General features: G+C 40.5%; 1 protein-coding gene across 1 annotated transcript in view; it reads left to right on the top strand.

Annotated features, from left to right (window-relative positions):
• Positions 1-2,788: 2,788 nt before the first annotated feature.
• Positions 2,789-27,239, top strand: part of MMP20 (matrix metallopeptidase 20) — a 48,005-nt gene continuing 23,554 nt past the window's right edge. The window contains exons 1-6 of the mRNA XM_054439062.1: positions 2,789-2,927; positions 11,031-11,278; positions 16,236-16,384; positions 18,268-18,393; positions 19,200-19,361; positions 21,646-21,787. Coding sequence (XP_054295037.1) covers positions 2,802-2,927; positions 11,031-11,278; positions 16,236-16,384; positions 18,268-18,393; positions 19,200-19,361; positions 21,646-21,787 — 953 coding nt within the window. The 5' untranslated portion in view covers positions 2,789-2,801. The remainder of the gene's footprint in view (positions 2,928-11,030; positions 11,279-16,235; positions 16,385-18,267; positions 18,394-19,199; positions 19,362-21,645; positions 21,788-27,239) is intronic.

Below are 27,239 nucleotides of genomic sequence, written 5' to 3'. Positions count from 1 at the left end.
GTTTTTCTTCTTTCTATCTTTAATCATTAATTAATCATTCATTCATACATTCATTTATTCAACAACTGTTTATTTTGTGCTAGGAACTGTTCTATGCACTAGAGATGCTGCTGCAAACAGAATATATAGAGTCCTTACCTTTATGGGACTTACATTCTACTGGTGAAAGACAATAAGCACACAACAACATACAGTATGTCGACGTATACATTTAATGGTGTAATGATTTATTTTTCCCATAACTTATCTAATCAGTGGTATTTTCCCTTTCATATTTCTCTGATAGGATCTCATTTCATTTTCTTTTAGTCATTGACTTGCTTTTATATGATTTTTTAGATTTCAGTGATTTGGGTTTCAATTTAGAGTTGATACAAGAATGATAGAAAGAAAGCAGACCTTTGCTCCCCTGTGAAGAAAGAAAAATCAGGAAAAGGAAATCACAGTGAGGAATTACCAGGCATTTGCTCTATTAGTCTCTCTCTAGAAAGGTCAAAGATGTTGCCTAGTGCTGACTCTGAGGTGAAATTTAGTCACACTAATATATAAATGACTTATAAGAACATAAATTGCTATTCCTCTTCAAAACTTTTGCACTTGATAATTAAAATGTTGCACTTAGGAACATTGGGATTGATTGCATTTATGTGTTAGAAAAGTGGATACTGGAACCTTCTAGAAGTATCTAGATCACACCCTATAGGCAGTTATTAACTTCCATGTGCTTCCAAAAACGGAACTTAGAATACTCTATTTAGAGTCCTAGAGGTGAGAATATTTTCTCTCTATTGGTCCCAGAATTTCCTACCGTCATTCCTTCCACTCCAGTGTTCACTTCCATGTCTGTCTTGGCTTTGGGGCCATCATAACGAATTGGAACAGTGTTTAAAGGAGAAAAAAAGGGAAGAGGATGACCAGTTGAAGGGAAGTTTCAAAGATTCTGTTTGTTCTTCAATTTTGGCAGCTGTTGAAGATAGGGCTCTAGAAGACAGGAGACCATATAAACGCAAATTTTGAAAAATTATTGCAATATCCTATTCCTTTCCTGAAATCAAAAAGCGACGATTAGTATATGTTTGTACATTCATTCATTCTTTTTTTTTTAACAAACTTGATTAAGTAACATTTTTTAGAACACAATCTTCAAAGAGCTTACAATTTAGTTGAATGAATCTAATCTGTGGTTTTCTTTTTTCTTCTTCTGAGACACATGTTTTGTGTATCTCACAGTACATGCCAGAAATTCTGTTTGCATGTGTGTATTGGTCCATTCTCACACTGCTATAAAGGAATACCCGAGACTGGGTAATTTATAAAGGAAAGAGGCTTAGTTGACTCACAGTTCCACATGGCTGGGGAGGCCTCAGGAAACTTAGAATCATGGTGGAAGGCAAAGGGGAAGCAGGCACCTTCTTGACAAGGCAGCAGGAAAGAGAAGAGCAAAGGAGGAACTTTCAAACACCTATAAAACCATCATATCTTGTGAGAACTCACTCATTGTCATGAGAACAGCATGAGGGAACCACCCGCATGATCCAATCACCTCCCTCCCTCGACACATGGGGATTACAATTCGAGATGAGATTTGGTTAGGGACACAGAGACAAACCATATCAATGTGTGACAAACTCTTGTTCAGTGCCTGGGGTTGTACACTAGATAACACACATTGGCTGTAACTCCACCACCTTCTCTTCCATGCAAAGAAAGCATATCAAAATGCAACAGAGTGAGAAAGACTATAGGAATTCACTGTATTCACCATAGGAATAACCTTGAATCTAGTCTAAAATAAAAATTAGGATTTGAATCCACATCTAATGGATGCCAAGTGGTGCTTGCAGATGTCATGCTATATGTATTACTCCATAACATTGAACAGTTTATACATAGTAGTAGTATTGTCAGTCTTTTGTGGATTAAAAAAAACCTGATATTCAGAGATTAAATGACATACCCAACATCACACAGCTAGGAAATATCTTTTTAAATATTTAATCTTGTTTTGTCTGACTCTAAGTGCTTTTCCCACCATATGACACCATTTCACCATATCATCTCTGGATCCAAATCCATCTTAATCAGACCCAGGAAAAACAATATGACTCCAATTAACCAGAGTGCACAGAGATTGGAGAGTTCTGGCTAATGTTTTGGTTAACAAAGACATAACTCTTGCCTTAATTCATCCAAAAGCTTTCTAACAGTTATCAGTTCACTTTCCACCCTAAGTCAGCACAGTATGATGTAATCTTGCCTTGATGATTCAGGATCTTATGTGTCTCAGAGCCATCATTATGAACAGCAGTTGCTACTGAGAAATTTTGAAGTGAATGCAGGAGATACAGGCGATTGGGTTGAATGCATGGGGAGTTCGGGATTACTTGGAGGACAAATTCAATTATACTGTAATCATCTAACTTTTCTGTAATCAGAATGGAAAAAGGCCCCCAAATGAAGACTAATCAAATGTTTCAGTTGAGTTGGGTTCAAATCAATCAAGTTTACTTCAATTTTTGTAACTAGCTGACAAACTTCATTAAAAGTGACCGTTTTTCTCCTTTTGCCATTTGGCAAATAACAAAAAAAATATGAAGCTTTCCCTGATTCCTGTGTACAGTTGTGTTACCCCATCATCAGGGAGAGAAATGAGCTGTATAATTACTGTTTGAGACATGAATCATCCTTGCTCGGAGGGTCCAGACCTGTTTGACTCTATAAAAGGAGCTCAAGGTCGAAGTGCAAACGTGCACTGTCTGCCATCCCCCAGGCTGATATAATTACCAAGCTACTGTGAGGGGATGAAGGTGCTCCCTGCATCTGGCCTTGCTGTCCTCCTCATCATGGCTTTGAAGTTTTCCACTGCAGCCCCCTCCCTAGTTGCAGCCTCCCCCAGGACCTGGAGGAACAACTACCGCCTCGCACAGGTTTGTGAATTTTTGCCCAATTCCTTCTTGCTCCTCTGCCCTAGAAAACCTAAAAGGGCATAGTAAGAAAATAAGAAAAAAATTCTATTGTTCTTTTAAAATCATTTTATATAAGTCCATTGAAGTCTAACTGATGCTATCTTCTGTCCGTCTAGATTGGTGTCTGGTGCATATTAGGTATACCGTGTTACATGACTGAATAAATACATGAGTATATATCTACCTAGCTATCTTGCTCCATAAAGAATTCCAGGTGGCTTGTGAAAACCATGCAATATAAAAGGAGCAAACAAGTACTTCCCAGGAATGATGTAGGAGGAAAAATAGAAGCAGAAAAATAAAAACCGAGGCATAATCCGCACGCTAGAGGCAGGTTGTGAATTTAGTGCTAAGCTTTAGCAGTCACAACAAGGAGATTTCCTGTGTTTCCACTTTTTAAATGGCTCTTATATCCAAGGTAACCCTGATCAAAATTTAAAGTGGACTAAGTTCTTCCTGGGTGCCAACCCACTTCTCATTTGAGGGCCTTTTCTCCCTAAAGCATATTCCCCAACGAAGTAAAAGTTTATGTACAAAGTACATAACAAAGTTTATGTAGTAAGTACAAAGTACAACGTTTATGTACTTAAACTTTGTGTATTTTCCTCTTTTAAGATCTCTCCTCTATGACTGCTGGAAAGGGTCTGATAGAAATGATCCATATTTGAATTTTTTGCAAAGACTACTTGACTCAAAATGATTTCTACATGTATATAAATGCTTCCAAGCGTTTTTTGTTTTTAAAAGAAGGGTGGCATCTTTAACCTAAAGAAATGGATGTCTACAGATGGAATTTCCAACATTAGTGAAAGATATGTAGAGGAAATGTTTTTGCACACAGGCCTCTCTTTCAAGAGTCTGCCAACATTACAGCACATCTGTGATCACCAGCTCCACCTCAGGGCTGCTTTCCTGACTGCCAGGCTGCACCTGTGTACCGCTTGGCTGTCTGCATTGTAGAGCTGATTTGCACCCATGTGCAATGGCATGTCCCTACCAATTGTTTCTGCCACTCATCCTTATTAACTGGTCAGTTCCCCGGCCATACCAGTCATTAAACACTTAAATATCAGCCCCGCAGATGAACAGCACAGCTGACGCCCAGCACAACCATGTTGAACTGAACTTCTTTTGACTTTAGCCCACTTTTAGATGAACTAAATTCAAAATAACTCAGGATACTGGGATCTTTATTCAATTGTATTTTGTCCATTCCACCTACCTTTAGGTGCCTTCTTCCCAAATGTAATTTTCCCTACCCTGCCTCATGCCACTGTGATTCTGAAACTAAAGGGGTTTTGTGACCTCCAGAAGGAGAGCCATGCTGAGACCAGAATGGATCTGAGGTGTTGGGAGACCCTCCTTCTAATCCACAGTCCAGGGAAACTACAGTTGGCCCTGCCCTTTAGTTTACTCATTGTCTATGATTGCTTTTGTGCCACAATGGCAGAGGTTAGCCTAGAAGCAAAGAATATTAATTATTGGTCCTTTGCAGAAAAAATTAGTCACCCCTGACCAGTCTATTAAGGAATAAGGCTAGACCAGCCAAGCACCAGTTTCATGGAAGACAGTTTTTATGGACGTGGGAAGTAGGGGGCTGGAGGGGTGATGGTTTTGGGATGAAACTGTTCCACCTCAGATCATCAGGCATAAGATTCTCAAAAGGAGCATGCAACCTAGATCCCTCACATGTGCAGTTCACAATAGGGTTCCTGGTCCTATGCGAATCCAAAGATTCTGCTGATCTGACAGGAGGCAGAGCTCAGGCAGTAATGCTGGCCTGCCACTCACCTCCTGCTGTGGGGCCGGGTTCCTAACAGGCCACAGACTGGTTTCTGGGTGCAGCCCAGGAGCAGGGGACCCCTGGGCCAGACACTCTTGGGTGGAGCCATTGTTGCTGTTCTAGCTGGTCAGGAGTCAGCTAGGCATGTTTAGAAACAGTAGCATAGCCTGAGAATATTGGGGACCTTTAGTGATTCCTTACTTCTTCCTCTCCAAAATAAATCAAGCCTTCTCTGTCTCCCTTATGACATGCTCTCAGAAAGACCTTAGACCAAGGAGTCAGGGAAACTTGTCCACATCTCCTCACCTGACACACAGCACCTTCTGCCTGCAATGGCCCTGGTCCTCAGCTCTGGGCAGGGACACTCGTCACTCTTTAGGAGTCTGGAATGATCTGGCCGAACCTCTAATAAGGATCACAATGACAAGAAAGAATTATTTAATAACATCCCACCTTATAATTTATAGAAAATTTATATAACAACCTCATCAGCCTCATAAAATCACAAACGAAAGCAGTAAAATAGGCAGCATACGTTCATGTATTGAATGCTTACAGCGTGGCATATGCTGGAGAAATATGAGGGAATCAAACAAATCAAGCCCCTGTTCTTATGCTCCTTCCATGAGGATGAGGGAGCTGGTGGGAAGGTGCTGGGAGAAGGTAAACAAGTCAACCAATGAGTGCACAAGATTGTTTCAGAAAGTGATCAGTGAGACTGGAAAGAAGTTAATCAGGATGACAGAGAGTTACTGACTGGGGCAGTGGTCTGGTGAGGGAGTATTTTTAATGGAGTAGTCCAGGAAGGCCACTCAGAGGAAGTGACCTTTGAGATGAACCTGAGCTGCATGAAAGAGCCAGTCACGTGAAGACCTGGAGATGGGGCAGTCCAGGCGGAGGAAACAGCAGCTGCTTGGAATGTAATCATCAGGCCCATGTGACTAGAGCTCAGAGGTCAGGGAAGAGGGTCCCAGAGGAGTCCCAAGGACAGGCGAGGCCAGCAGGTCCTCTGGTGCCTGGTGGCCTGAGTCACACTAAGCAGAGAGAGTGCTTAGGGACGCTCTCTTCTTGCTAAGTCATCTGTTATGTCACTCGCTAAGAAAGAACAAATGGCTCCTGGAAACACCAGAGAGGCCATGTTTCCAAACACCATACACCTCTCGCTCCCCTAAAAAATCTACACTTGAAAAGATAAACAGCTTCTTGATTTATTTAATGTCCACTTCTGTCCTTTAAATTCTGATTTGCTAATTTGCCTAAATGCTTTGAAAATGGTAAGATGACAAAATGCTTACCTATTCTCATAATCCAGGATTTTATTCTGGGTTTGTTTGTTTGTTAAACAAAATCAGTATCAATATGACATTTAAAACATACTTTTTAAATTATGTTTAAAAATAACGAAAATTTTAACTACCACATTATTATGAACTCATAACTAAAGAAAATGCAAATGCACACGGTTAATTCAGGTGTTTTTACTACCATTTTATTTTCTATGATAAAGACTTTTTAAAACTGTTATTGTCTTCAAAATGTGGTTTTTACTTTTCTAACTATTATGTCATAAGAAAATTTTGATTTTATACTATTTTCATAACATCACTTTAAACAGTCAGAAATATTCCAGAATATGAGTTATAATTTATTTGACCATTTCCTTTATTTAACAAATAGATTACTTCCATATGAATAAGGCTTCTATGAGCATCTTTGTACATCAAGCTAATTTAAAGAATTATTTTTTCTGGATAGGTTTCCAGACATGGACTTAATGAGTAAAACGGCATTTGAAAGTATTTTGTCACATTTAAAAGCATTCATAGTGAGGACCTCATTGGATCCTCACGCTCATGTAGCCAGTAGGGCAGAAATCACTCTATAGATGAGAAAACTGAAACCACAAGAAATTAAAAGAATTGCCCAAGCGTGTTAGTGACACAGCCTGGACTAGAACCTAGGATTTTTCAGACAGCTTTAAAAGTTCTCACAAATCTATTTGCGTGACTGTAAGGAACATGGCTGTGCTGCAGCCAAGCAGGCATAGGCCGAGGTAAACATCCTGCGTGACTCAGCGAGTTTAGGGTGCAGGCGTACATCTCCACTTGTTATCACAGCCGTGTAGCCATAACATGGGAAGGCCATCACTTAGCTCTAAGCCACTATTGTCTGTAAAAGGTATAATTGCCCTGCTGACATTGTACAGGAGTCCTCTCACCCAGAGAAATAGAGAGAGAGCCAAAGGTATCCATCTTGCAGGCGGGTAGCGGGGAGCCAGGAACTGGCTTACGCCCAGAGAGAGAAAGAGTTAAGCTGCTGACCCTGAAGGGTGGGCCAGCCACACAGATGTGTGTGGGAGCAGCCGGCTCAAGCAGCCGAAACAGGGCGGACAGTGTGAGAAAGCTGCTGATGAGAGAGCTGCTGAATAAAACCATATTCATCTGCCTATGCCCCCACCCCCTCCCTGAGGATTCTTTCAGCTATCTGCCACCCACCCATTCCCCTCAGAGCTCAGCATGGACTGGAACCTGACACTGAGCATGACATTTAGCGTAGTCGTGGCCCCAAACCTGACCCTGGAACCTGACAGTGACTTTGCCAAAAAAGAAAAATGTTGAGGAAATGTACCTTAAGTTTCACCCTGTCCTGGAGCGTACTTAAACTGAGTTTTAAACTCTTAACTCTCAGCAAGGACACTAGGAAAATGCACTGAATGAGGGCTTGGGAGGAAGACCTAAGCTGCTAGCCTGCAGGAATTTAACCCCTGGACTCCTGTACTTCTATCTGTCAGATACCGGAAGAGAAGTAGAGAGAGGACCACCTGATAATTGACCCAAAAATTCTACAATTTTAACAATGAGGAAGTGGGGAAGATTGGAGGGAAATGGGACGACTCTGGTGAATTCTGAATTCTTTGTCCCAGTGCCAACATTAAGTGCTGAGCCAACAGTATGCAAGTGTTAGAGTATCACATGAAAGCAATTCTAAGTACACACCTAAGTGCCTGATAGAATACTGTGACTGTGAAAAGTATGCCAAAACCTTGTCAGTAACTTTAGCAAGAAAGTGCCCAGAGTTCTGAGCTCTCAGTACTTCAGGATATCTGATAATTCTTCAAGGAAACATACTTTCACATTTTGCCTAAAGAAAAAGAGCTCAAACATTAACTGAGCATCTACTCTGAGCCTAGAACTGAGTCAAACACAGGGTTTGTATCTGTGAAGGCAAAACGGTGCCTGACTGGAAGGAGGTTGCAAACAAGCAGGTGAGAGTGATAAGAAATTGGTAGGAAGTGATGGTTTGTGCTGCAATGAGACAAGTGTTTTACTAGTACAAGAATCACATCTTATGGAAGCACCAACTAGGGAGAGATTTTGTTTATATCACTGCAGTGATGAATTTTTGTTTTTAAGAAGGAATAGTTTCTAATTTTATTTTCACTTCATTAAAAGATGCTATTTCAATCCTGCCTATATGACCAGCCAGAAACCTTTTGTGCTCTAAGACTAACATCTTGTGCATATTTTAAAGAAACAAACAGCTGGTTATAAAAATAATGCAGGTTCATAGTAAAAAAAAAAAGTAAAAACCCTATCTTTAAAAATATATCATCTTAAATCCATTATTAAGGTTTAACCACTGTTAGTCCCTTAGACTATATCTTTCATAATACTTTTCTATGATTCAGGGCCAGGATTAGTGTGAGACAACCAAAGCAGAAATGCATCCTGTATTTAAAATTTTGAAATTTTGTTTATCATGGATTTTTTGGCATTTATTTTGTTTTTTTTAATTCTGCATTAAATTATGATTTATCTTGATTACAGAGTTTTTGGTAACCCACCACTGGCCTCATCTCAGCCCTGGTGATATGACTGGCATGGTATGACTAGATATCACTTGTGTTTATAAACATGACTCATGTTGTAATAGCAGTGGTAAACAGGGCAAACATGTTTTCCACTTAATTTATCCTGAGCATCTTCCCTTATATAACCTATTTTGTGAAACAAAAACTAGAATGTAGAGTGTAACACATAACCCAACAGGAGAACAAAATATTTGAAATCAATGATCTCAGAGACACAGAGGACCTGGTCTTATACATGGAGCTTAACCCTGAGGAGTATAATTCAGACATTACCACAAGCATTGCATTATCACAGCATCAACTTGCACAGACAGAAACAATTCATCCCATCAACCTCATCTTGCGAAACAAAAGATGAGAAACATAAATACTTAAGGTGGTCTAACTAGAGACGGAATGGAACCAAATGGTCGCAGCTTTGTTTCAGAACACCTAGGCTAGGTTTCAGAGCCTGGGCACCCCATGTTCCCTCTCCGTTTTCCTCCTCTTGGCTTCTCATCTCACCTAAGGTTTTTACAAGGGACAACAATGGGGAAGTGATCTTCTCTCACAAGAAGGGCAGGGAGTGAAGGATCGGCTGATCCTGCCGTGAAAAAATAGTGTACCCTCTCCAAACATATGAGTGATACTTACTCCTTTTTATTTTTTCCCCAGCAGTAATGGTTCATGATCATTGTAAAAGATTTTGGAATATACGAAGGAATAAAGAATAAATTAAGTCATCCGTAATTTCATTACCCAGACATAATCAACGTTAATATTCAGGCAGACTTCCTTTTATTTTTGCGTGTGTGTGTGTGTGTATATGTGTATGGTTTATTCAGAAAATTATTATTATAACCTTATAAAGATTTCTCCTCTTCTTTTCTCAGTATATTGCCATTACATAAAGAGCATTCTTTCATACCATTAAATATTTATTTTTCAAAACTGATCTTAGTAGAGGCCTAGTATTGTCTCATATAAATATAGGATAATATATATAATAAATCCCCTGACATCAGACATTAAGGTTACTTCCAATTACTTATTATCTTTATATATATGTTAAAAATATGTGTGTGTAATATGTAAGTAAACAATTTGCGTAGTTTATATGTGGTAATATATGGTTAATATATGGGTGAATAATATGTAATTTATATCTAATAAATAAACATGTCTATGCTATATAAATATAAAATTGTATATAATTAAATACAATCAGTGCTCTGTATCCATGGGATCTGTACACATGGAATCAACCAATTGTGGATTGAAAATATTCAGGAAAAAATCGAAGGTTGCATCTGTTTCATGGAAGACATGTTCAAAACAGACATTTTTTTGTAGCTTTTCCCTAAACAATACAGTATAACAACTATTTACATAGCATTTATATTATAGTACGTATTGTAAGTAATTTAGAGATGATTTAAAGCATACAGGAGGCTGTACTTAAGTTGTATGCAAATATTATGCCATTTTATATCAGAGACTTGAGCATCTGTGGATTTAGGTATCTGAGAGAGGTCCTGGGACCAATTCCCTCATGGACATGAAAGGATGACCGAACCCTTAGCTGCTCTTTGGTTATTTTCCTAAAATCAACTGAGTAGGTGAAATTCCTGAGCCAAAGGCAGGCCTCAGCCCTGTATTTGCATGCCCCTGCGTCACTCATTTTACCGTAATCCCAGCCCTGAGTCATAGAAAAGTGTTTTGAACAATATATACTGAGGGGCTTTATGTCTTTTTGTGCATATGAAAGCCTTATAATTTATGGCTTACTTTATTTGCTTCAAGAGACAAAGAGCCTTGCTTAGGAAAGTTGTCTCATGGAAACAAACTCCAGTCCACATGCTAAACACATCTGAATTCATTAAAATCCTCAGCTGAAAAACAGGTGGACCCTCTGCCTTTGTAAAGTATGAAAGGCTGGAATACAATGCCTCCAAGAGTTAAAAGCATACTGATCTCGCCTTATGTACAATGGAAAGATGATACAAATAACTGTTTACCAAAGAAACCAGATAGCCTTTGTTTTGCAAATTGGGTAAAGAACTTCAGTGACAAATAAGTGATCCATGGAAATAATGTTCACATCATCTTCCTTCCCTGAATTTTTTTCTTTTAAAAAAATTAAAGCAAAAATACTTATTTGTTATATTCATTGTAGAAAAACTATAAAATGCAGGTGGACAAAAGGAAATAATTAAATAATCTATAATCCCCACTACCCAAAACCAATCATCGTTAATAATTTGGAGTATAGCTAAGCTTTATGTATACAAATACGTCTACTTTTTTCATAAATGGGAAAATACTCTACACACTGCTTTTAATACATCAGGAATGCTGTCCCCTGCCTTACCTGAGCATGAGTATTTCCCAGACTACTCTGTAGACGCGTCAGCCTGCCTCTCCATTTCAGGCGTATCTTGACAAATATTACACAAATAAAGAAGGACACCAGATTGGTGAGATGGTTGCAAGAGGAGGCAATTCCATGATAAGGAAGATTAAGGAGCTACAAGCGTTCTTTGGCCTCCAAGTCACCGGGAAGTTAGACAAGACCACAATGAACGTGATCAAGAAGCCTCGCTGTGGAGTTCCTGATGTGGCCAATTATCGCCTCTTCCCTGGCGAACCCAAATGGAAAAAAAATACTTTGACGTACAGGTAATGAGATCAAGTCTTTCCAAATTCAGAGAAAAACACCCCCTCTCTCTTTTTCCCTTTTCTTGAAAAAATATCTTCCTTCTCATCTGTATAAAAATCCTGACACCTCACAACCATAAGAAAGAATAAGAACTTTTTACGTCCATCTGTCAGGCAATGACAATGGGCAATTCACCAGAAAATACGGTCTTAGGATTATCATAATGACTGGCTATTTTAGGCATTCCAAACAATTTTACCAGCTAGAAACAACACAATTATCTTTAATCTAGTCTAGGATTAATGACCTGGCAGTACAAACCAGTTTTCTTAAAACAACCTGCTTAATGAGAAAGAAAAAAATAACCTACTAATAAAGTAATTTATTTCATTGATTCCAAAAATCTTTTATTGATGATTCAAGAAATGCATTCCATTTGAGGGATATAAAGGTGAACAGGTCAACTTTCTTGACCTTAGGGAACTCACAGTCCTTTAAGGAGAGACAGACATGCAAACAGACAGCTGTAGCTCTGTGTGAAAAGTGCAAAAGCATAGCTCTAAGCAGTGAACTGTGGGACCACAGTTCACATGGAGAGAGCTACCAAGTGGCCCAGGGACCAGCAGTAAGATCTGAGCCTGATTCTAAGGCAAAGCAGAAGCAGTTCCACTCTTAGCCCCAAGCTCCCCTCACTCCCTCCCTGCCCTCTTTCTCCCCTCCCCTAATCCTCTGGCTTCATCCTGTGCAAACCAAGGGGACACACCCAACCAGAACTTCTGTCCCTCCCTGCTGTGCTCAGGGTACAGAGTCTGGAATTCCCTCTCCCAGAGCCAGACCTGATTCTGGGAGCCAGCGCAGACTTCCTCCCCAGGTTGGTCCAACCAAGGGCAAACTATGTATGGTACCTGCCCCTCAGCCTGACGTAGGGGTGGATGGTGCCTGCCTGCGTGGGCCTCATGCATGACAGATGGGTGCAGGTCAGAAAAGAAGAATGGCCTCCACTCTTTGTTGTCCTGCCCCAGGCCTTGCACATGTAAGGAGTTTTCTAAGAAGAAAACCAGACCAAGCATATAGCAGCAGAGAGTGGACAGACTGGCATGTTGATGGGCAGCATTCCCACCACCAGTGCCTAGTGCATGCGGCTGCAGCAGAGGGTGCAGGAAGGGCAATGGCAGGAAATGAGCTGGAGGGGCAGCCTGAAGGGCAACTAGAGCGTGATATCAAGGAGTTTGGACTTTATCCCCAGGGCAGTGGAGAGCCAGGCGAGGACCAGGATCAGATTTTGCTTTTAGGATGAGCACATCTAGATGATAACCGGAGATGGGGAAAGGCTGGACTCTTGCAATAGTCCAAGCAGTGGTGTGCTAGAGCTGCCTCCTAATAGCTCACAGAAGCCAATCCTTAAAATGTCAGGAATTTTGCAGCCACTTGTTAAGCTCCCAAGAATTTTGTGATCTGGCTGCTAAGACAGCCATTGTTAAATTATGTAAATTTACAATTCAATAAATCATATTAAATTATATTAAATAAATTAAATTGTGATATTAAATAATTATATTATTTCGTATTTATATTTATTTATTATTAAAATATATTATTTTGTAATAATAAATAAAATACTATTTAATATATTATTAAAACATATTTTATAATAATAAAACATATTTTATAATAATAAATATAATTTATATAAATATAAAATAATATTATTTATTATATGTTATATTATTTAATATGTATAATTATTTAATAAATTATATTAAGTTATATTAAATACATTATATTAAATAATTACATTAATATAATAAATTATATTAAATACATTAATATAATAAATTATATTAAATACATTATATTAAAACAAAGGTAATAAAAACATATTGCCTCCTATTTCACTACATTTTATTATTTTCTCTGTTCATGAGGCTATGTACATCTGTATAATCTGGGTGGTTCATTCATGCTCATCTCTTTACAACCTGGCATTCAGTGATGGTAAATTGGTAGCTTGAATTAGCCATAGTGAGAATATTTACAACACAGAAATCAGCAAGTCATACAAATCAAGTGGGTTTCTTTTTTCTCCTTGTAAAGCCACTTGTTAACCCGTTCCAGCACACCAGTGAGTCCATTTGATCAAAGGAGGGGCCAGAATCCGGGGAACAGTCATGAATCCCCTAGGCCACTTGTTACCTGCTATCAGCCAATAAATCCATAAGGTGGCAGGCTGAACAAAAAAATCAAAGCAATTGGGGGAGAAAAACCTCGTAAGAGTTGAACACAAAAGTGATTCTGAAATAGTAAGAATAAGACAAGAAAAACGTGTATGCATCGACAGAGTCTTTTCATAGTTTTCTTAAAGTAAACTGTGTTCTGGAATTTTAGTCCATGACTATGTACAACAAAGACAAGAAGCATGGGTCAAGATAATGTGATGCGTAGGGAAGTATAATATTCTTGCGATAAGCTGGGCAGTCTTAAAAACCCCTCAAAACACACATTGCCTATCCAGTCTTGCTCTCCAACAACTCCACCATCCCCTCCCCATGAAAAAGGACACTAGAGGCTATCACAGTACTCTGCCTGTGTAGCTACTGACTTTCAGAATAACTTCTTACAACATAACCCAGAGGATTACAAAAGGAAAAAAAATACAGCATAGTGCTTATATGCATAAGCTTTGGAGTCAGACAGAACTGGGCTCAAACCTGACTAATCATAACATGTAGATGATGATGATGATCTTCCTCTTAGGGGTCGTAGGGAGGATTAGATAAACGCCACATTAAAAAGTGCATGCAGCAACAGCACATAGTATGACTTCAAAGAATACTAGCTAGTATTACTATTGCTTTATCAAGCTCCAGACCCTGAGTCAGGGATTTTTCCATGTTCTCTTCTTCTCTGGTGCTATCCCTCTCTCCTTCCTTGTCTTCTCCAGGCCAACACACACAAGTCAGCTCAAAGATATGGCTGACTTACCAAAAATGTGAGGGCATGTCAAAGTACTAAGTCTACCTAGTTGTGATAAATTGCAGACTCATATTATGCAGTGGGCTTGGCATATTTTGAAAGCATTAAATAATCCCTTTAAAGGTCTTTCTGGTTTCCCCCTTCAGTTCTATAGCTCTCTTCTTTTGGCCCCAACTCCTGGGGTTAAAGAGCTCCTTGTTCCTTCCCTCTCAAGTCCTGAATTGAGCTATTTGCTGTCCTTTCTGTGGGCACAGTCCTTTCATTTGGGACCCTAGGATTACTGCTGTTGGTTTCTCATTGAAATTGCACCATCTGCATTATAATAACCTAAGATACCTTTCAAAACACAGATTTCTGGACCATACCTGTATTTTTAAAAGCTTCCTAAGTAATTATCACAGGTCCTAAACTTTGAGAGCCACTGAGTGGGCCCTAAAACAGCTAGCTTTAATTCTTTAATTCATTCATTTATTTATCAAGCTATTGCAAAGCATCTGCTATGTGCAAGGCACTAGACTAGGAGCTATACAGAGAGAGAGAAAGCAGGGCCAGTCCCTGCTTTTGGGGTTGGCTCTCACAGACACAGCTTATCACTTTGCATCATATTCCAGCCCAGCCCAAGGTCTCCGGTAGAAGTTGCCCTCCCTGCCTTTCCTTTGTGTGCTGCCAGAAATCCCCAGACCCTGGGCTTCAGAGCAGAAAGTTCTAACAATCACCAACTCTGACTCCACCCACAGTCCAAAAAGCACTACATTTTTCTGCCTTAAGGTGTCGTTGTCACACCAGTAATTGCTGAAAGTCTCACCCTTTTTTCAGTTCCATTGAGCCTCCGTTTTTAAAGCTAGCCCTTCCTCTTTAAGAATGTATTATTTTGGGCTGGGGGCAGTGCCTCATGCCTGTAGTCCTAGCACTTTGGGAGGCTGAGGAGGGCGGATCTGAGATCAGCAGTTCAAGACCAGTCTGGCCAACATGGTGAAACCCTGTCTCTACCAAAAATATAAAAATTAGCCCGGCGTGGTGGCGGGCACCTATAATCCCAGCTACTCAGGAGGCCGAGGCAGGAGAGTCAATTGAACTGGGAGGCAGTGGTTGCAGTGAGCAGAGATCATGCCATTGCACTCCAGCCTGGGCGACAAGAGCAAAACTCCATCTCAAAATAAAAAAGAAAGAAAGAAAATAAAACGAAAAAAGAAAAGAATGCATTATTCTGAGGGAAAAAAAAAAAGCCTTCCTCAATAGCCCTGGGGAAATCCTGAGGAGCTTTGAATAAGAATTAGCAAAACTTCAAAACTCCACATTTCTATTTTTTATAATTGAAAACATCCAGTCCCTTTGGGGAAAAAGAGGTCCTCTCTCAATGAAAACGACTTTAAGAAAAATTAACTACTTATTACCTGTAACATTTCACAAGTTTTATTTATCTTATTTACTTATTTAATTATTTTTGAGTGAAGTCTCACTCTGTTACCCAGGCTGGAGTGCAGTCGGCCGATCTTGGCTCACTGCAACCTCCACTTCCCAGGTTCAGATAATTCTTCTGCCTCAGCCTCCCAAGTAACTGGGACTACAGGTTTGCACTACCACGCCCCGCTAATTTTTGTATTTTTAGTAGAGATGGGGTTTCACCATCTTGGCTAGGCTGATCTCGAACTCTTGACCTCAAGTGATCCTCCCACCTCAGCCTTCCAAAGCGCTGGGATTACAGGCGTGAGCCACTGCGCCCGGCCACAAATTTTATTCTTTTAGGTCGGTGGTAGTATAATAACACTGAAAGCTAAATGGTTTCAGTACTGGATTATCCCAACTGTCTCTCATCTCTCCCTTTCATTTGTCTTGTTGTTTCATATGCAGAAATTTAACATATAATAAAGCAAAATAAGATTATTATTTCAGAGAAAAATCTAAATTGTAGATTTATAGTTAACTTTTTTTAATACAACATGTAATTCTTGCCTTCTTCGGAGCAGTTACTGAAAAGAAAACATGTTCCTTCCATTTTCACAGAATATCTAAATACACACCTTCCATGAGTTCTGTCGAGGTGGACAAAGCAGTGGAGATGGCCTTGCAGGCCTGGAGTAGCGCCGTCCCTCTGAGCTTTGTCAGAATAAACTCAGGAGAAGCGGATATTATGATATCTTTTGAAAATGGAGGTATTGTGGTACTTGGATTCCATCTACTAATTCAAAGGAGAGTTGTCCCAATACTGTTCCTTCCACACCTTTAATTCGAGTGATCACACACTCCTCCTTCACACAGTGCTGTGATGGGCCGAGGCCAAGACCGTGGCAAAGCCAGGATCTTCATCTGGCCAGAAAATAGAACCAAAGGAGTTCTTAGCATATCTTGTCATCATCAGACACAGCTGTAGAGTAGATTCACTGTAACAAACTTTCATTATGACTTTGTCCCACTAGGGGACAAATTCTTGCAGATTTTGCTTTCCCATTAGCCACATGACCTCATCCCTTCCCCTCATAGTGTTTATCACTTATATAACCCCTTCTATATTAGCCAAGGATATCCCACCGTGAATCCTCACTGAAGGAAATACCTTCCACAGTGACCTTGAAGCAGCTTTCCCCCTGCAGCAATGGTTGGGAAAGTGTCATTTCTGTCTTGCCCACACTTGCAGACCACCTTTTGGGAGATATGCAAGAGGTCTGCCTCCAACTTTCCCACTTCTTCTCCATTCCATTGCTCACCCTGGTAAGGAGTAGAGGCATAAGGTTGAGCAGGGATTGGTGAGAGCTCTGAGCCCTTTTCAGGGAAGCAAGTCTAGGAAATAGATAAAGGGAGGGCCAAAGAGCTCATAAAATTTCTTTCCCTTCTCAGCTTCCTAATAGGGTGAAAGCTACTACCTATTCCCCTCCTCAGATAACATTTCTAAGTGTCCTTGTCATTTCAAGTCCAGATCTTAATTTTAATCTGATGTCACTGGGGGGAAAACATGCTTAGGAGCTGGGAGAGAGAAGATCAAGCAAGTCCTGAGAATACAGACTTTAGAAATGGCCCTGGGTGTGACCTGGCCCAGGGCAGGTCCTATTCCTCCCAGAAGACAAAGGCCATCCCTAGTGAAGTGGCAGGGAGAGCACTGTGACTCGGGGTAGCTTTGAAAGCCAAGGAATGAATGTCTGGCTCTCTCTTGATCTTTCAAGCTTGCAGTCTGTCCCCTAATACACAAGCCAACCAGGGACTGTGCTGCCATTGCATGAAGTCCTCGGTGCGTGCACCTGAGTAAACTGCATTTCACTGAAACCTGAGAAATGGCATACCAGAACTTTGTTCTGTTGGCTTTAAAAAAAAAAAAAAAAAAAAAAAAAAAAGAATCTAAAACTGGGTATCCTTACTAAGATTTTTTTAAGTGATAAACTATATCCCTCATTTTGTTCTTCCTCCTCCTCTTCTATTAAATTTGTAATGAATTGTTAGTTAAAATAGATAATTTAAAAAAAACTTAAAAAAGCTTTAAAAGTTAGGATTTTATAAACACCTTTATGACTTTCATATGTTTTCCACATGAAAGTATGTTAAAATTACAGAGAGATTTTTGACACTTCCTTAAACTGTATTGTGCTATAGAAACAGAAAGCACACACTTGTTCAATTCACTATCACTGTCTCAGCTGAATCAAATTTGAAAGGTCATTCTGCTAACAGGTTCACATTCCAATCAGTGGAGTAGGTTTTGCTATTGAATGCCTCCCCCGTTTGTTCTCCTTTTGTAATCTATGGCACATGCAAAGTCCACAGTATCCTACGTGTCAGTTAACAGATGTCGTGATAGCAACAATAACCCAAAACAGGTGTTTTTTTATTGTTAATGCTTACTATCTTTGCAGTATGAATTAGCCTTTTTTATTTTTCAATGGGCAGTTACTCATTGACAAATGAACTTCCCATTATAACAAATAAATACTGAAAAGTAAATTTAAGTGTCAATGCTATTCAAAATGTCCCTTTTCTGTAATATGATGTGCCCCTCAAAATTGCTAGAAGGACTCAATCCTGTTGGCCTTTCTCCCCACTTGTTTAGATCACGGGGATTCCTATCCATTTGATGGGCCTCGGGGGACTCTAGCCCATGCATTTGCTCCTGGAGAAGGCCTGGGAGGAGATACACATTTCGACAATGCTGAGAAGTGGACTATGGGAACGAATGGTATATATGCACAATTCACCATAACCTGGAAAATATTGTACCTTCTTCTGGGCTCCATCATGAAACCTTGAGGTTCAACGTCCCAAGCCACCCTTTAACTAGGGGGGCTGGCTAGGAAAAACAAGTAAGCCAAAAATCCAAAAGGGATCACATAAGGGAAAAAAATCCACCCCAAATCGTGTTGTAGACTTGTCTGATCTGTTTCATAGCATATCATCTGAAGAACCGGTCATCCCCTTCTCAATGCACTGCTCTTGTTTCCTTCAACAACCTAGTATTTATGACTTCTTACTTGTTCTTGGAAATAGGCTACATTCAGAAATGACCCAAGAGAATCAGTACTGTCCTGAGAAGTGTGTTGGGGATGGGAATAAAGTTTCCAGAATCTCATACAGGTCATCTGGAAATCTTCAGTGTGAAACGTGTGGATCAAAAGGTGTAGGCTGTAATAGCAGGGAACTATTAAGGCATTTGTGGTCTAAATTTATGAATTATTGCCAAATATCATTGCCACTATTTGCTCCAAGGCTCTCCTTTATCAGTCTACCAAACATCACTGATGATGAACAAAATGGATTGATGTGCATTTCCATCCTCCCCCACCTCCAACCCCCTTCTAGCCAAGGGGGGAAGAATTAAAGTCACCAAAGCTAAGTGCCAGAATAACCTACCAAGCTTTGAATAATCCAGTTAGGAAAAGCAGATGGGTTTACTGTAATGTGGGCATAAATTATCCTATAAAGATAGAAGACGGAGAAAACAAAAACCTGTGTTGATACTGTTTTTTTCTCTCTCATATTGTCTAGGTTTTAATTTGTTTACTGTTGCTGCTCATGAATTTGGCCATGCCCTGGGCCTGGCCCATTCCACAGACCCATCAGCACTGATGTACCCAACTTATAAGTACCAGAATCCCTATGGATTCCACCTCCCCAAAGATGATGTGAAAGGGATCCAAGCATTATACGGTAAGATTATTACCTTCCTTGACCACTATCTCTGAAATTGGCAAGCATTCAGTCTCCAAATTAAAGAAAGTGCATTTTATCTGCATTGGTAAAGATCAATCTAGAAACCACAGCCCCAACTATGCCTTCTTGTGAAGAGCTCATTTGCTTGTTATAAATGTGTGTGTGATGTGTGATTAAATTTTACATCTCTCCTTTAGAGCATATTAGTCCTGGATAGCCTTAGAAAATATAGTCATTTGTCTGTTTGTTTGTGTTTTTCCTGTGAGTGCCGGTTAGAATTTACACATTGGGAGAGGAAGGATGTAGTTTATAGTTCATATATGTGGTGCTTACCCATTTGCAGATAAGTGACCTTATCTCCCTAAAAATAGCAATCATGATTAAAATAACTCCACGCCCAGCCACGTAGCTGATCTGCAGTTTACAAAACAGGTTCATGTGTGTAGTCTTACACCAGCCTCACAACCAACCTGTGGGGTGTGAAGTGTTTTCCTCATTTGATAGCTGAGAAAGCTGAGGTTCAAAGACAGTAAGTATCCTAAGATATCCTAAGATAAGTTACCTCAAGTATTAACATTCTTCCAAAAGCTAGTAAGGGATTATTAGAAACTCTGTATCCAATTTTCCTTAAGGGAAAAACAAACCAATTAATCCATCAGAAGGAATCTTGAAACATCCTTAGACCTTGACAATTTTTCTTTAATGGATAAAAGGCAAAAAGATCTAGGAAATTGCTTTTCCCTTGAGCCCTGGAGACCTGGATATTAGGCTTCTGATTATCAGAGCCCCTCCCCATCTTCTCAGTGCCTAGAGACCCAGATCCCCCCAGCAGCTTCCTGGGGTGCTAGGAATCTGGCCCCAGGGGATCTGGACGGTGGGAAGCCCAGAAATGGGCACACCATTCAAAATTGGTCAGATTTCACCTGAGACACAAAAGACAAATTTCATCCCAAGAAGCCTTCAGCCAGCTCTATCCATTTCCAGGAGGCAGAAAGCACCAGATCTGCCTGACCCTTGAGGGACAGGAAAAACGCCGTGAATGTCTCCATGTCACAAACTCAGCTCCAGAGCCTTGGTGGCAGTGTTCCAATGGGAAGCGATTCCTGTGGGCCACCAAGAAGGGCTGAGCTCAAACACTTGCCTTTAGAGGTCCTTGTGCCCTGGAAAGTCACTGCCTTTGGATGGCCACTGTCACTCGGCCAGGAGGCAAAGCACATATTTTGGCACAGTTATTATGACACAGTTGAATGAAATGTGAAAACATGGGTTTATGTTACAAGGGAGCATTCATATCACCCACCCGTTCACTTGCCGCTGCTGACCCTCTCCAATTTCCAGCTTCGATATTATCCCAAAGCCTCACCCTGCCTCTGATCGTCGCCTTGATGCTAACCCTACTCCATCCCTGATCTCAAACCTCATCTGACCCTTATCAGAGGCCTGAACCTTTCCCTTCCCTGTGCCTCGTTCCTTCCCTCACTCTCACCTGTGGTTATGACGAGGCTTCATCAAAGAGCAGGAACCCGCCAGAGGCGACAGTCCAAGCTGTGCAGGCTCATTCTTCTGGAGCTGGGACACAGTCCTGAGAGATGCAGAGCAGGAGAGGAGACTCACTGATAGCTCTCACAAGATTTGGGTCCATGTTTTCCAAGACGATCCACCAGAAGATATCTTTAAATAGCAAACACCTTCAGTGTACTTCAGTTTCACAAGAATTCGCTCAGTTTTTCCTGGATGCCTAGCACAGGGTAGGATGCCAAGGACAAAAGCACAGGGTAGGATGCCAAGGAGTCTATGAAAATAATAGGAAAACACACAAGAAAGTTTTATTATTGAGAAAAAAAGAACTTAATTACAAAGAAACAATCCATGCCAATTTTTAAATTACCTTTCTAATTTGGAGCACTTGTAGATATCAAAGAAGTTCTATAATAAAATAATAATCTTTAGAAGACTTACTGTGTGCCAAGCACTCTGCTACCTGCTTTACAGGAATTATTTAATTCTCATAAAAGCCTTCTGAGATGAGTACTATTATTATCCCTCCCTTTTAACAAGTGAGGAAGCTGAGGCTTACAAAGTTGAATAACGCACCTCAAATCACACAGCTCAGCAACCAGGAGAGCCAGGACTCAAACCCAGGTCTACCTGCCCTCAACAGCCATGGCCATGATCCACATGTCCAGCATGAAGGTGTACAATCTCCCCTGGGGCTCTAGAACAGAAGTGTGTGAACTCCAAATTCCTGTGACCATTTTGACCAACTCATTTTGAATCCTAGGACCTCGGAAAGCATTCCTGGGGAAGCCCACTCTGCCCCGTGCCCCCCATCACAAGCCATCCACCCCCGACCTCTGTGACTCCAGCTCATCCTTTGACGCTGTGACAATGCTGGGGAAGGAGCTCCTGCTCTTCAAGGACCGGTAAGCCTCAGACACGCCACCAACTCTCATTGGGCCTCATCTACGCTCCCAGACAAACGTCATCCCACAGGTCCCTGTTGCTGCCGTGTATGAAGATCAGGCAGAAATGCTGTCCTATGCAGCAGAAGGGTGGGAGGCAGGGGTCTTTGGGGGAGATAGAGAACTGCCAAAACTACTGTTCGTGGCGCACCTACTGTGGTCTTGCTACTGTGCTAAGTTATTTCCATATATGGACAATATTTACTGTAACCCTTTTCACTGTAGAGATTAGAATCCCTAATGTGCAGACAAAGAAAGCAGCTCAAAGAGAGCAAGTAAGTTTCCCAAGGTGACAGTTAAATGGCTGAGCTAGGACACCAGCCTGAATTGATCTGATGTCCATTTTGTTTAACACTTTATCCCTAGTGAGTGTGCATAGCAAATGCTCAATAAATATTTGGTGAATGAGGGTTGGCTAGCTGGACAGATGGACAGATAGGAGATTGGATAAAAGGATGGATGGATGGATGGATGATCAGATGGATAGATAGGTGGGTAGATAATTCCAAGGCCAGCATTCCGAAACTCCTCCTTTTCAATGCCTCCGGGCCTTTCACAGAGAAGGCAGATCCCTCTTCTCCCCCAACTCTGGTTTCTTGGGGAGTATGGCTGCTGTCTCCATGATGCTGGTTACTCTAATTATTTATTTCCATGGAGGCAAAGAGAAACATAGCAACATTCACCCCATTCCTCCCTTTGCTGGAGACAGAATTCAATCACACCAGAATAGGCAGAGGCATCTCAGGAGCATTCATGTGTGGCATTATTTTTTCTTCTTCACTATTGCAAAAGTGTTTATGGAGCCCGTTGTGGTTTTCAAGCAGTGTAGTCTCGTGTATGAGAAGGTGTATGAGTAGGGGACTCCGAAAGCCCTGCAAGATAGTGAGACGTGAGCTCTAAAAGTTAGGCCCATGAACCAAAACAAGAAGCAAGTACCTGGGAAGATCTAGAGAGAGTTCCCTGAGGAGGAGACGTTTGAGAAATGTGATATTCCTTATCTTGTACGCTTTTGGGGATATATTGTTGAGCTACTATTATAAGAATACTTTTTGCTCCTTCAGCACAGAGAAAAAGTAACAAAGTATTTTTTAAAAAGCAAAATTTACCCAGAATCCCACCACCTGGAGTGTATCAGTCTGCAGGAGCTGCTATAACCAAGTACCATAGACCAGGTGGCTTAGACAACAGAAATTTATTCCTCACAGTTCTGGAGGGTAAGAAGTTCAAGATCAAGGTATCTGCAAGGTAAGTTTCACCCCGAGGCCTCTTTTCCTGCCTTGTAGGCAGCCGCCATCTTGCTGTGAGCTCGCATGACCCCTTCGTGTACAGAGAGAGAGAGGGAGTGAACTTTCCAGTTTCTCTTCTTATAAGTGCACTAGTCCCATCATGGGGCCCCCACCCTCATGACCTCATGAGTCAGGAATGTCTTCTTCCAGCACTAACACTAATTACCTCTTGAAGGTAATACCATCCCATTGAGGGTTAAGGCTTCAGCATAGGAATTTGGAGGGCACACAACACAGAGCATTCCCATTGTTAAGCATATTGTTGTATGTCCCTCCTGACATTTTCTCTGGATAGAGAGCTAGATATTGTACATATGGGAGTAGGGTGCAATGATTTCCAAAAAAATAGGATTTTACTAGTGGTGTTGATTTATAAACTTTTTCACTCACAAAATTTTATTTTTTCCTGTCAATGAATTTTAATTCTCATCCTTTATATATTATATGTTATTCCAATGAATAGATATATCATTACTTAATCAATCCAATACTGGATTATTTCTAATTTTTAAAAATTAGAAACAGCTTGAACTAAATCTTTGACAATGGACAGACATTCACTTTTCAAAGGCAAATTAGAGCCGAGCCCAGGAACCCAGGCTTTCACAGCAGAGTCAGTGGGTGGCCCTACTGCTTACTGATGAGGTGATCCCCAGCAAGTAATGTGCCAGACACATAGTGTTAATAAATGGCTGTTACTATTCTTAAGAGTGGGAATCAAAAAATATTTACAATAGCAGGGAGGCTTATAAACAACTTCAGGCATTTAGAGAATCCAATTGATTCTTTTGTGTTATTAATTTTCTGATGATTTTTTATTTTTAAGACACTGACCATTGATATTTTTCTTGAATATTACCAGAAAGTACACCAAATGGAATTGGTAAGCAATGACGCAGGAGTGGTAGACCAGGCAGGGCAGGAAGAGCTTGGAGCACAGATCTAAGTAACCTTGGCTTCACCTAAGGGATATCATTGTCAGCCTCCACACTCCCAGACACTGAAATAGCATGTAGCACTCATTCAGTGATAAAGCAGTGAGGTGCTAGCCATCATGCAGGGTGTAGCTTATTCTTGTGGTAAATATCAGAGGTTGCAGTGGGGGCAAAGGAGGCAGTGAAGTCAAAGATATGATACCATTTCATTCAATGATCATTGTTTTCTTTAAAAAAAGCAAAAAAAAAACCCTCTTTATCAAACTGTGAGCATTTAGCAATTACTAATGACTACTTAAAGTCAATACATCTTTTGACATAGTCTTGATTATAAATACTGAGGGTGATAACAGACTAGTAAGTGAGACATTTGTGCAAGAGACGTCTAGAAATGAAAAATCAGCAGGATTGCAGGAGAGATGGCCTGCTACCATGTATGTATCTGCTTAGTCACCACCTTCTCATCTTCTTCCATTTCAGATTCAATGAGCTATTGGGGTAGGGCAGATGATTCCAAAGAACTAGAACAAGCTATAAGCAGGGTGGGGAGTCAGGAGTGGTCCCAGCACTGGACTTGCCACTAACTCACCGTGGCACCTGGAGCTTCTCTTCCTTTTCTATAAAGTGAGGGAGTAGTCTGTAATAATAGTGACTTGAAAGTGTTCAGTACTTACTATACAAAGCACTATATTATCACATCCTTACAATTCCCCTGTGAGGCCTGAAGTATTGTTCCTTTTACAAATCATAGAAAGGATAAGCAACTTGTTCAAGAGTACATAGCTAGTGAGGGGTGGAGCTGGAATTCAAACCCAAACTAGCAAACTTCAGAGCCCGTGCTCCTAACTACCCTGCCTCCTAAGGTGCTGTCCAGAGCTGGAATCCCATGACTCTATAGCTCTGATCCCCTACCAGCTGCCGCTAAAAGTCCCAGAGTGCTTGCTAAGCCTGGACAAAGAACAAAGAATTCTTTCAAGCCACAGTTATAATGGCAACCAGGGAGCCACTGATTATGAAAGAGCTCCTAGTCTCTTCTCTCCCACTCAACAGCCTGGAATTCCCCATCACCAACAATGATCTGTTGATGGGACATTTCAAGCTGTGGGCATAATAACCACATGGTTTGTTTCCAAAGCAAGATGGAATGCAGTACCTTTTAAAGTCACCGTGAGATTGTCAGATATTCTCCATAGTGTATAAATGTACATTCAAATGTTCTGTGTGAAGAGAAATAAGTGTTAGCTATAATAAGTTGAGAGGCATATATATAGCTAGATATACTTAATGAACATACACTTACTTTTTATAATAGATGACAAAATTATTAAGGCCATATCAGATTTCCTCAGCCACTTAGGGAAAATAAGAGAGAAATGACTGGAATTGTAGCCATACCGAAATTATATTTGCATGTGTCATATTATGTTGGGTTTTGCCCAATATAATTTTAAAGGCAAAATCAAGAATATCACACACAATCACCTATAAATCTTAGAAGTACAATAGATTTTACAAATAGAGTAAGCATAAAGGTTGATCCTATCCAAATCCTTCAGTGCAGAGATAAGGAAAATAGGCACAGGTCTTTTAGCCTCAGCAGACCCTCCCATGAGACCCAGATCTTTGGACTCCAGTCCAGAATCTATCCTAGCACTAATACAGAAAGCTTTCTGCCTATGAAATGGAACTACCAAGAAAAGCACTGAAATTTAACCTGAATGAACATATGCCCATTGACTGTTATGCATTTGAGTTAGTAGGAAGAGCACTTCTGAGCTGTTCCTTTGCTTCCACGCCCTCTGCTTGCAGGTGGGGTAACCAGCCACAAAGAGGAGGATGTTCATAGACTATCTAAGTTTCCCAAGGATGTTTAATATGTGTCTTCACATTTGTTTTTTTTTCAAAATAGGATTCTATATATTTTTTTAATCTGTCACTAATTGTCACATTTTAAAAGATGTTATGTATCTTAAATTAGAAGGCAAAGAAAAGCATTTTTAAGGATTATGCAAGTAGGAATTGGAGAGAAGAATGGATGTATTAATAAAAGGCATTCTGAGGACTCACCAGCGGGATTAGGACACTAATTTGGTGAGAAGAACAATGGAAAAGGAAGAGTTAAAGCAGGTAGAAGCCTCATGGCCGAGAGTATACTATACAGCATTGTTCACTTAGAAAAATTCAGAGGATTTGTTGGGAACACGATGTAAAACAGGGTTAGATGAATCCGATTTAAAGCAATGATAATTTTCACAGAGTTTCATAGAAATAAGCTAGTGCTCAGAGAAGAGGTCACAATTGGAGGCTTCGTGGGTTTTGAATCTCCCACATAAAGGAGACAGTTAAAGATGTGGAGATGAAAAACAACTCTGTAGAGAGAATGAGGAGAAAGAAAAAAAGTCTAAAGAATGAGCCTAGGAAAAGGGAGAAAAGGATTCAATAACAACCAGAGAGATTCAGCACTCCGAAAATAATAACAATAAGAATAGCCGACACTTCGTGGTCATTTGCAATGTGCTATGTGTTGTGCTAAGCATTTTACAGATATTCACTCATTTAATCCACACTGTCATTGTCCTCAGCTGGAATTATAACTTAGTTCTGTTTGACATCAGAGACAAAACCTCTGTGGTGGAATCCCAAATAAATCTGGGGAAAAAGGGTGTATTTTTTTTAAGTTATCAACAGTGGAAATTGTTGCCAAGGTCACCAGACTGAGGAGACCTGAAGAAAAGGGACTGAGTGGCCAGGATAGTTTGGAATATAGTCATAGCAGAGCAGTAAGGAAGAAAGCCAGATCATGGAAAGGGGTTAAAGAGCAAATGGGGCCAGGCGCAGTGGCTCACACCTGTAATCCCAGCACTTTGGGAGGCGAGGCAAGTGGATCACTGGAGATCAGGAGTTGAAGACCATCCTGGGAAACATGGTGAAACCCTGTCTCTACTAAAAATACAAAAAAAAATTAGCCAGGTGTGGTGGCAGTGCCTTGTAATCCCAGCTTCTCAGGAGGCTGAGGTGGGAGAATAACTTGAACCCTGGAGGCAGATGTTGCAGTGAGCCGAGATTGCACCATTGCACTCCAGCCTGGGTGACAGAGCGAGACCCTGTCTTAAAATAAATAAATAAATAAATAAATAAATAATAAAAAGCAAATGGGGGGAAACAAAAGAGTTGAGATAGGTCATTCATTTG

The sequence above is a fragment of the Pongo pygmaeus genome, chromosome 9 (genome assembly GCF_028885625.2).
Source record: "Pongo pygmaeus isolate AG05252 chromosome 9, NHGRI_mPonPyg2-v2.0_pri, whole genome shotgun sequence".
NCBI classification, from domain to species: domain Eukaryota; kingdom Metazoa; phylum Chordata; class Mammalia; order Primates; family Hominidae; genus Pongo; species Pongo pygmaeus.
This window is presented reverse-complemented; position numbering and strand designations above follow the sequence as displayed.